The 11,312-nt window shown below is 42.3% G+C and overlaps 1 protein-coding gene across 1 annotated transcript; it reads right to left on the minus strand.

Annotated features, from left to right (window-relative positions):
* Window positions 1–6,396: 6,396 nt before the first annotated feature.
* Window positions 6,397–7,413, minus strand: LOC128629568 (uncharacterized protein F54H12.2-like). The gene has a single exon (XM_053678237.1). It carries the CDS (start codon window positions 7,411–7,413, stop codon window positions 6,397–6,399), a length of 1,017 nt encoding a protein of 338 aa, XP_053534212.1.
* Between the last annotated feature and the right edge of the window lie 3,899 nt (window positions 7,414–11,312).

Raw genomic sequence — 11,312 nt, forward strand, 5'->3', positions numbered from 1 at the left:
TATACCAACGAACTCTGGAAAAGCCAAGCGTAAAACAGTCGCTCAGGTCCACAGCGCGGGTGTCGCTACATCTAAACGTAAACGATCAAGATCTCCCCCACGATCAACAGACGGTGTGTAGCATGTATTTTTTATTTATTTATTTTTTTTTTTTTAAAGAGTGTTTCATCATCCTAATTAGTGCCGGTATCCTAAGCAATGTTTTGTGTTTTTTTCCCCAAACAGAGTCAGCTGTGAATGAACTGAGCACTATAGACTCGTGTTTGAACTGGAATCAGGAGCTGTTAGATTCGTGGGACGCATGTGTATTTATCCCGGTTCCCGGAGACGATCTGCCTTCAAACCAAGAAGCATTTGGTCGCGAGGCTACTGATGTTATAGACAATAACAGAGACTCGGCGGAGGTGATACGGACCGGGTTCAAGGCCGTCGAGGACCGTATTGCTGGTTTTGAAAAGACTTTTGCCAGTGTCACCGAGCGTCTGGACATTATAGAGAAGAATCAGTGTCTTTATAATCAAAGTCTTGTGGAAACTTTACAAAAACATACCATCACACATAAAGAAATCATAGCAAACCAGAAGTGTCTTATTGGGGACATTCGTCGCGTTGATCACAATCAACACCTGACGGCGGAATTGTTAAAACAGTTTGTACAGTTAGTTAAAAACAAGAAACTCGGGTGAGTTGTACAATAAGTATTTTATATCCCCTGTGTGTGTGTGTGTGTGTGTGTGTGTGTGTGTGTGTGTGTGTGTGTGTGTGGTGCGTTTATTTGCTGGTGTGTATCTGGTTTACTGTGTGTGATTTTTACTAATTTTTGTTTCAATAATAAAAATGTCAAAGCGGTGTGGTGAAAACTCGTGTAATCTGGGAGCTGCAATTAAATTTAGAAGATGCGACGACGATGATCTGTGTACTTTTGAACAGCGTTGCACTACAGAGACGTTACAGGGTTTAATTCGGACAATGGAGGATCTGAATAGACAGCAGTCTACCACCGATACTTTGTTGGACTTATTAAACATTGTTAGATCAATGGCTGAGGTTCAAACAGAGCCGCTGCCTAATTCGTTGTTAGACATCGGTTCAAATTCTTTGTTAGTCAGCGATTCAAATTCACAGCAGGTGGGGTGCGGGTCGGACAGTCAATCGTTTAATCCTTCGGAACCAAATTTTGGGTTATCCGAAGCCGCTATTGAGTCTATCGTAAGAGAGGGTGGGTCTGTTGGTGATTATACGGTGGTACCGAGATGCAGATTTAATGGTTTGGAGATACGGCGTCGTATAAACATGCGTGTGATAACCGCTCCAGACCTGGCAGCGTACGCTATATTTCTGCATGATATCATGTCTGAAATAGTGTCGTTTTCCAGACTGCTGGCCGGCGATGGGGGCTTAATCAACATTACCTTGAGAGGCCCTAGTCTACCCTCTGACGTTAACGCTGTCTTGTCACCTGATAACGATTACGATTTGCACATATTCACACAACAACTAGAGAACATTATGCAAAGTAATTCTGACGTACGGGCTGATGAATGTCTAGATCTATACGTGTCTATAGCTCGCGGTAAACACGGTGGCGCTTATCGAAAGATACGTGATTTAGCTCATAACGAGGTGATTGCCAGAAACAGAATGAATCTGTTCTGTCCCAACAACATATCTAACAATCTGTGTTTTGCGATCTGTCTGTCCCATTTTCTACAACCGCATGCGTCATGTGGTGAACTCGAGTCGTTAGCTGCGTCTCTACAGAAAACTGCAGGGTATTCGGTACAACAAAAGATAGGGTTTAATGACATCACACGATTTGAACGGTTGTTACATGTTAAAATAGTGGTGTTCCATAGGACATGTTCTGGTCTGTTGGAACACTTTACGAACAATGACGAGCCTCATAATAAGACCGTGTTCTTGTATTTACACAACGAACATTATTTCTTGATTAAGAACTTAAAAGCATTCATCGGTACACCATACGTGTGCGAATACTGCTATCGTGGTTTTACTAGCCGCAGAGACCACAGGTGTAAATACGTTTGCGATGTATGTAATGCACCTGATTGTCATAAATACGCTGGCAAAACGAGGCAATGTCACGATTGTTTGCGGTACTGCAGATCAACCTACTGTTACAACGCGCATAAGAAAACGCTAACAGGACAACAGTACGCTCAGTGTGATGTCACTAAATACTGTCAGAAATGTAATAGGCAATATCACGTCAACGGAGCAGTACCAAAAAAACATGTGTGCCCTGCAGAACACTGTATCCACTGTAAAGCTGAGTTGGTTAATGACGGAGTACACCAATGTTTCATACAACCGATAAAAATGGAACCACCTAGCGACAAATACATTTATTATGATTTTGAGACACAACACACGGACGGTAAACACGTAGCAAATTTCGTATGAGCCATTACATTTAAAGGGGAAGAGTTCACAGCCGTTGGTACAGACTGTATAGATCAACTTGTTAAAAAGTTTAGACAGCCTCATTATCAGAATTACACATGGGTTGCCGGTGGTAAGCTTATGTTCCCACTTTGTCGTACATGCGCCGAACATCAGAATCAGACAGACCCGTGTGGTCATACTGATGAGGAAAGAGCTATTTCAGGGTGTTGGGTCAGCATAGAGCTGTTGAAAGGTGTGGAAAAGGGTTATATTGTAACGAACGTGGACGAGGTGTGGCATTTTCCAAAACGGTCAGAAACTTTGTTTTGTGATTATGTTAAAACATTTTTACAATATAAACAAGAGGCCAGCGGTTTCCCCGCACACGTTATGACAGACGCAGACAAGGAATCCTACATCTCAGACTACTTTGAGAAAGAGGGGATTAAGATGGACGCCAGTAAGATAAGTCGCAATCCAGCACGGCGTTCTATTAACAAACTTCTGCTGAACTCACTTTGGGGTCGTTTCTCCATGCGTGAAAACTTGCCTTGTACAGAGTTAATTTCGGATCCGGAACAATTTACACAGCACATATTCGGTGACGGGTATGATGTTAAACACTTTTCCTTCGTTTCAGACAGCGTGGCTCTAATTCAGTGGTGTTATGCGGATGGGAAAGGGGGGCAGACTCGCGACATCAACATCTTTCTTGGGGCTTTCACAACAGCTCATGCCCGTCTAGAACTTTACGAATTAATGGACAAATTGGGTGACAGGCTGTTGTACAGTGACACAGACAGTGTGATCTTTACATCTAGAGAGGGCGACTGGGAACCTCCGTTGGGCCCCTATCTCGGTAATTTAACTGACGAGGTTGGTGCTGGTATATATTGTAGAATTTTGTTCAGGCGGCCCGAAAACATACGGCTACCGCACTGCGAAGGGTAAGGTTTGCATGAAAGCCAAAGGTGTCACGCTCAACGCAGTAAATTCAAAAGCCATTAGATTAGACACCCTGATTGGACTTGTCGATCACTACGTCGTGGGGGAGGATAATAGTCATCATATACTGGCATACACAGATACCATTGTACGTAATAAAAAACAATTCACACTACACAACAGGTCAGTTGTTAAAAAGTTTAAGGTTGTGTACAACAAACGCGTACTGCTCCCAGATTTCACAACGATCCCATATGGCTTCTGACAATCTCTTTGGACATAGGGGTGTGCGAGACACAGAGGGGTTTGATTTCCGATTACATCACCCTTTCTCGTGTGTGATAAGCGGTCCTTCAAACTCGGGGAAGTCATATTTTGTAAAAATGTTGTTGCAAAATGCTGTACATTTGATATCTAAAAAAATTGAAAATATTGTGTATATTTATGATTGTTGGCAACCGTTGTATGATGAATTGTTGAAAATGTACAAAATAAAATTTGTTGAAGGATTACCACAGACTCTGAATGATGATGCTCTGTTTCCGGCCAACGCGGTTAATTTGTTAATCCTCGATGATCTGATGAAAGAGGCTAGCGGGAGCAACGAAGTGGAGAAGGTCTTTACCCAATATGTACATCATAGAAATCTTAGCGCTATTTATATTGTACAGAATTTATTTTGCCAAGGGAAATCCAGTAGGACCATCAGTTTAAACACGAATTATCTGATGTTGTTTAAAAATCCCCGAGATGCTAATGAAGTCAGTGTTCTAGGAAGACAAATGTATCCCGGCAACACAAAATTTTTTATGGAATGTTATCGAGACGCAACCAGCAAGCCTTTCGGGTATCTGCTGATTGATTATAAAACAAAAACTCCCGAACACTATCGGCTCAGAACAGATTTACTTGCGCCACACCCTGTGGTATATCTCCAGAAAAGAAGATAGCGATATGTCTGCCAGACTTTGTAGAAACCTGCCGCTTTTAAAAATATTATTAAAAGCGTCACCCAAACAAAGACGGATTATTTTACAAACTGCCACAGACGAGCTCATTGCGACATTGTGTGAAGTAGCTCTTAACGTTCTCTACGGCAACATACCTCTAACATCTCAACAATACCAGAAGCTCAGAAAAAGGAAAAGCGTGATCAAATTTGTAGCGGATAAGACTGTTGGTGTTAAAAGAAAGAGACGTGTAATAAATCAACAGGGGGGATTTCTTCTACCGCTCTTAAGCGTAGCTATCCCTTTCATCTCCAGCCTGATTGCATCTAGATAACAGAGGGAATGGAGTACGCAGAGAAAATGTTTTTAGTCCCGCAGCACCAGTTGGACAAACTAAAGACCGGGACAGCACGCGAATCTATTCAACAAATCGTGGAGAATGATTTGGACATTGCTATAAGAAATATCTTGCACCGCTCTGACTTGGACAGTTATAAAAAAGCGAAGCTGTACACAAACGTTTTACAGCGCTTTTTAACAGTCGCTAGACAAGGGGACCGTGAAAACAGCACATTAACATTGACACCTATGCAGACTGAGCATCCTGAACAAGAAAAGCCGTCTGCGCCGCCCGGCGTAAACCACCACGACGGTCTAGATAACGTAGCGGCGGATATTTTGAAGAATATTCCGCAGAGGAGTGTAAAAAACGCTCGCTACATTTTAGATAAAATGTCTAAAATGAGAGATGTCACATCTTGGGACGATTCGGGGGAGTTTGTGTTTAACGGTAGAACTATTCCCGGCTCACATATGCTCGATTTAGTTAAAGGTATCACGGCTCCGCAAAAGATTTCCGATGCCCGAAGACCTGTCGGCTGGCTTGAATTTCTGGAGGCTTTTGCTACTTTAAACATACCATACTCAACGGTGCCAAACCATTCTGTCAGACACGCAATTAAATCTTTCAAAACCAAATCGACTTCGCCTATAACCAATTCGTCTAAGAGGCGTAAAAAGCAGAAAATACTTCCGAGCACACCATCAGCACAATCAAATTATTCAGATGGCCCTGTATTGAAATCACCCACTCTTGACCCGAGGCAGTGGCTACGTTTTTAATCCACGAGTTTTCTTTTGTTTATGATCTTGTTATTATCTGTATTGCTGTATGTGGTGTTTGTATAACAATAATAATAATGATGTTAATAATAATAATAAAGAGTCAAAAAAGAAGAAGAAATCTCTTTTCTTTGTTTTTATTGAAAATATCTAGTGTTAGACTTAAACATTTCACCTGTCTGAACACAACGAATACATTTGAAAACATTTTCATTACAAAGACCTTTTTTTAGTTTTAGTTTTTTCATAAATGCTGACACCATCTTGTCGTTTTTAATAAAATCGCCGGTATACATCTTCAGCACTCGGTCATAATCATGTCCCTTCACCATGTGATAGAGAAAAAACACACAATGCTGCCCGCAGGTCTCTGATGAAAAATCTTGGACCTGTACTGCTGAATGTTGAATCACTCTAGAATTTCAGTTTAAAAAGTTTTTGATATTCTGTGGAAAACGATTGTCATCTGGTTTATTACCAAAGCTGTCGAAAAAACAACCCACGCCGACCTCGTTTATGTAGATGGCTAGCCAGTGTTCACCCGGGAGTCCTGAAGGATGCGTGTTGATTATCACCATGGATGGTAATTTTCTCAAGGGGGCTTTTGGTAGGTGGTCACATGGTAGTACGCCGAGAAAATGGGTGTTACACGAGATCTTATCCATTATTGCCGTAAGCTGGATGGTGTCCATTCTGCCTATTAACAGTAATCAACCAGGATCTGTCTGCGATTTGACACTTCGATGATGCTGTCAAATATGGCATAAACGATTAAGTTGATCGTTCGGGGTAGAGGTTGTCTAAAACGTGCTTCTAGCCTAATGTTCCCAGACTTGATAAGCGACACGTGTTGACTGCAGTCTTCGTCCGGCGTAAGATTAAACGCATAAAGGGTATACCCATGCAGAAAATCCTCCCTATCAATAGCTAGAGGTTGATTTTTAAGATGCTTTCCAGAAGCCAGCGCTAACTGTTAAAATTCGCGTACCGCAGAGCCACTTCCATATTCAGGCTGCAGAGGTTTAGCGGGGTGTTGTTGGCCGTCCAGATAAACTGCCAAAAATTCTAGGTCATAGTTTTTAAAGGCGAACGGATTTTTATCATACGAGCCTGTAAACGCATCATTATCAACCATAGCCAGAACAACGGATTTTGGTAGAGTTCCTAAGAACAAGTTTTCTTGATTACAAACACGTGAGCCTACAGGGATTGAGAAGTTTTTCACACACACCCTGTCGATGGGGTATTTGGCTGGCGTCGAGAGCAATGCTTGCGCGTGCCCCAATCTCACACCTGGTGATACCGACACTTTTTTCACAAACAGTGAAGCTGACACGATGTTTAGTTTATAGGCCACAGCGCCGCTCCTCATCAAACAGAATTCATCTTTCGCCCTCGTCATGCGAATTTTAATGTCCACGCCGTTAAGCATTAGTTTTTCTTGAAAGAATATGTCACTGTGAATGGGGGCCAGTAGTTCAACAACGTTGCTGGCGTTGGTAAATGCAGCTCGTTTGGTCAAACCTCTATTACCGCCAGCGGGGTCCGTTACGTCCATGTGACCGGCGGTGTCTTTGTAAAAGAGCCCCGCTGAAAACAGCGTTTCAAGAGCGTCTTTACCATAATTGGTGAGACACTCTATTATGCATCGATAAGGATATGTGTTGGAACTTTGTGATATGAGACGGTCTCCAAGCGACACGTCCACTTGTGAAAATATCGTAGATCCGGCATAGTTAATAAGCCCCACGGGGGCTCCGTCTGCTATGTCTGTGCCGTCTGCGTTAGTGATTTTGAGACGCAAAAAAACCAAGGTGTTGTTTAGGTCCACATAATCCTCTCCAGTCCCCGCTATAAAAAACTCCAGAGGCGATGTTTCTGATATTGCTGACAACGGTGGTACTTCTATATATGTATTTTTTTCAATAACGGTCTGTGTTAATGGTACTGTGAATAGGTCCAGCTCGGTTTTTAAACATTCTTCTGACATATTGTGTAGTAAAGACATGGTCTAAAATATTGTTTTAACGCAGGTCTTTGGTCTTTTTGCTGTAGAGCTGGTTGGCGTCTTCTTGTGCTTGCGTTTTACAACTGACGATTTCTTTGTGTTATGTTTTCTTTTCTTCGTCGTTTGGCCACTCCTCCGAGTCCCTGGCGGTTTAGATGCTCTTCTGCGAGCCATCACCATTAGCCCGGATCCATCTTGAGTGTTATTATTGTTGTTGTTATTATTATTAAATGTATGCGATAATGTATTGCTAACAACATCGCTTAGTATGTTTTTTGCTGCTGATTTAAGATGTGGTTTGGCTATGCTAAAACCGCGTTTTAGCAAAGGAATGGCCATTCTAAAGAGACCTCTAAACACACCCCCTAACCCGGCTCCGTACATAACTCCGCCCCCTGCATAACCGGGGAGCCCATTCCCCGCTTGATTCTGGTAATATTGCACGTAACGCAAAGGGTCTGTGTGGTGATTGTTGAAATATGCCATTATGATTATTTTTTTAAACAAATTGTTTCACAGGCCTAAAATGCAGCTTGGCACATACCTTCCCGTAACTGAAGCGCACGTCTCGATTTTGATCGTCTTTCACCTGTATGGTTATCTCACTGACGGACAATTTATTAACCGATACGTAGTGTGGGGTGTCGTATCTAACACTAACATTCTTGTGGTTCTCCCCCTCTATATGTACACATCTCAGTAGCGGCATGTAGAAATCCCCCACGTTCTGGTATTCTATGATATCGGTATAAATATACATACTGTAAAACCCCGCGTTAATATCAGCCTGAAAAGGTGCATAAGTCATGCCAGATCTTTCAACAGCATGGTCCGTAGTTTCAATAGCAACTCCCGGTTTTAATCCTAAAATGTTGGCCACCTTTCCATAAAATGTCAGCGATGTCTTCGGGGGGCCTTTGAGAAAAATTTTATTTTTAACATGGTCATAGCCGAGACTCGCACGTTGTGTGAGAGTCGCGTTGATCTCCCTGATCAAAAAAACGACGTCGTCATAATATCCAGTCTTTAACCTGTAAGATGCGTTTGATATACTGCCTTCAATATTATATTCGGTGACCCGATTCTCAGTCTTCGTTGTTTCACCACAGTTGAAAATGAACGTAGCATCTTCCTCATTAAATGTGTACCACGACAGCGGATATTCAAATTCGATTAACCCGACTTGCCATTCTCCTTTTAGATTGATAGTTTTCGATAATCGAGTTGTATAACACGAGATACTATTTTCCGGATAAACGGTCCTTGAGGCATTACAGGGAAGCGTTACATAAAAACCACCAGCAGTCATGGTTGGTTTTTACATGAATGTGTGCCATCTACGAGGTTTCGTCTGTTTTTATGGGGTTCTGTACATCGACCAATTCTTTCTGGTCGATCCACGATGCGAATTTTGAGGGCCATCCGAGCCATCTAACCAAAACCATTGTTTTTCGACCTTGTTTCTTCTTGTCTAAAATTTTTTCCACTTTAAATGTTTTGTTTTTGTTCACAAATATTTTTTGTAATTCCTCTTCATAAAATACACCATCGATGACATCGCCGTCATAATCACACAACCTATAGACGGGACGTTCGCGTGATATGCATTCTGTTATAGTGAAGAACTCGTGCGTGTAGTTTTCTTTATAACCTTTTGCGAACGGCCCTCTTACTTTAGAAATTCTAACAATGTCGCCAACTTTATATTTAAATTTAGGGGTTACGCCGGGGCCGTCTTTAGATCCATATAGGTTTTTATACACGGCAGATTCATTTTCTTTGGACACATCAATAGGTCTCATCTTAATGCTCCTGTGATAGCTGGCGTTGTATCCGTCCGTGATGTCTTGTAGAATATCGATATAGCGTTTGGAATTTGTAGCAGTTAAATATCTCCACATCCGACCTTTTAAGGTTCTATTAAACCGCTCGATGATTCACGCTTTTAAATCGGTGGCTGTTGCAAAATGTTGTATGTTGTACTTTTTTGTCATGCTTTGAAAATGTTTATTAAAAAATTCTTTCCCATTATCTGTCTGTAGTTTACGGGGCACCCTGCCCTCATCCAGTATAGATTGGAAAGCTTTAGACACCTCGACACCGGATTTGTTTTTTAAAACCCGAGTCCACGCATATTTACTAAACATGTCTATGCACGTCAACAGAAAATGAACGTTGTCGTTTTCCTTGGCGTATGCAGACATATCGACCAGATCTGCCTGAAACTGCATATCAATACCATAAACAAAAACACGATTTCTTTTGTATTTTAGCGGTGCAGTTCTGTGTAACGTGTAAGCATCCTCGCCGGCGAGCCAATCCGAAACTTGTTTATCTGTTAGACGAACCCCTGTTTCCTTTAAAACACCATCTTTTAAACGTTTTTTACCACCAAAAGACCCCGCATTTGAAGGTGTGTAATAGACTTTTTTCAGGTCTGCTGTCATGTCTCCTGACATGTCGACACTTTAACAAGTACAAAAGAATAACACAGATGGTCTTAAACGTCTTGGTATTTATTTCAGTAGAAGATCATAAACGTTATCATACAACATCATTGAGGGAGTGTAGGAATTTTATACACATCACAATGTTTTTGTCAACCACATACGCTATAAATGCGTCTATTATTTCACAGACATCTGTCTGGTCATTTCTCGACAGCAGAATTTCACACACATCATACACATACGTACACATACATAAAATGTCTGCAATTCTAATACGTCTGCCACATTCAGTCACAATATCTAGTATTTTTGTGATAGAAATCAAAATCGGTTTGCATGCGTTAATACACATATGTACCAGAGCAGTCCAATCACACACCGTACCTCGCACAAGACACATCTGATTCACGAGATTTGTTAGACGTCTCGGGTCAACATCACATCCGTTTACAACTACGGATACACCAACACGGTCCGTAAGGCATTTGTACAACAGACCGGACATCTCGCACCTAATACGGCGTTTAAGCAGACTCTTTGCTAATCCTGTAGCGCTGCACACATTCCCCATCTCAAACGGTTGGTGTGACCCCCTTCCAGCTGTCCACGGCGTCGTCGACGATCTGCTCGCTGCTGACATCCACAAGTTTCTCTCTGACCTCGTTAAGCCTTTGCACGATGTACACTTCGTCCCGCAGCTCGTGTAGAACGGCATCCACCGATCCTTGAATTCTCTGTGGGTTAACCCTCAAACCAAACCGACTCAAGGCTTGAGCGATGAAATGTTTAAGCCCTGGTTTGAGCAGATCACGCGATAGTTCCTCAAAGTATTTGTCAAAGAAATACGCGACAGGTTCGAAGAGACAAGAGTGTCTAAGCTGACTCGGATGATCCACTTCGCACCCCAAACAGAGATCTTTCAGTTTTTTATTGATAACATGCTCCAGAAGGACCACGACTGTCGCTTTTATAATCTTGAACGCGTCAGATCGAATACAGCCGTCTGTGTCATCAACACCGATGTAGGCCGAGGCGCCAGTTAAAGAGCCGCTGATTCCGTACGGAGTTGTGAGGAAACTTAGGTTGTGATATCCTAATTCCTTGCAGAAATTATCCAACCACTTGTTGTCGTATGCTTGCGGAGTGGATTCTAGCGTTGTCGCGTTGTCGACGGGCAGAGCCGGCGCTGTCTCCAGGGTGTTGCTGTAGCAGGCGTATGTAGAATCTTGAGACATCTTCGTAATATGTGTTTAATTGTGACACAGGCCACCCCGTTTTAATCATCACAGCATGAGGGCGGTCTTAAGAGAGGATCTCCGGAGTTGGTAACGCCCTGCTCGGGGTTAAACGACAGTTCCTTTACAACCTCATCGCCCACACGAAGATTTTTTGACAAACTAATACATTGTTGTTTTTTTCTCGGAGCGAAAG

Source organism: Ictalurus punctatus, chromosome 4, assembly GCF_001660625.3.
Source record: "Ictalurus punctatus breed USDA103 chromosome 4, Coco_2.0, whole genome shotgun sequence".
NCBI classification, from domain to species: domain Eukaryota; kingdom Metazoa; phylum Chordata; class Actinopteri; order Siluriformes; family Ictaluridae; genus Ictalurus; species Ictalurus punctatus.

What these genes read in the sequence shown, in the direction of transcription:
- LOC128629568 (XM_053678237.1), bottom strand. Translation starts at nt 7,413, where the DNA reads ATGTCAGAAGAATGTTTAAAAACCGAGCTGGACCTATTCACAGTACCA.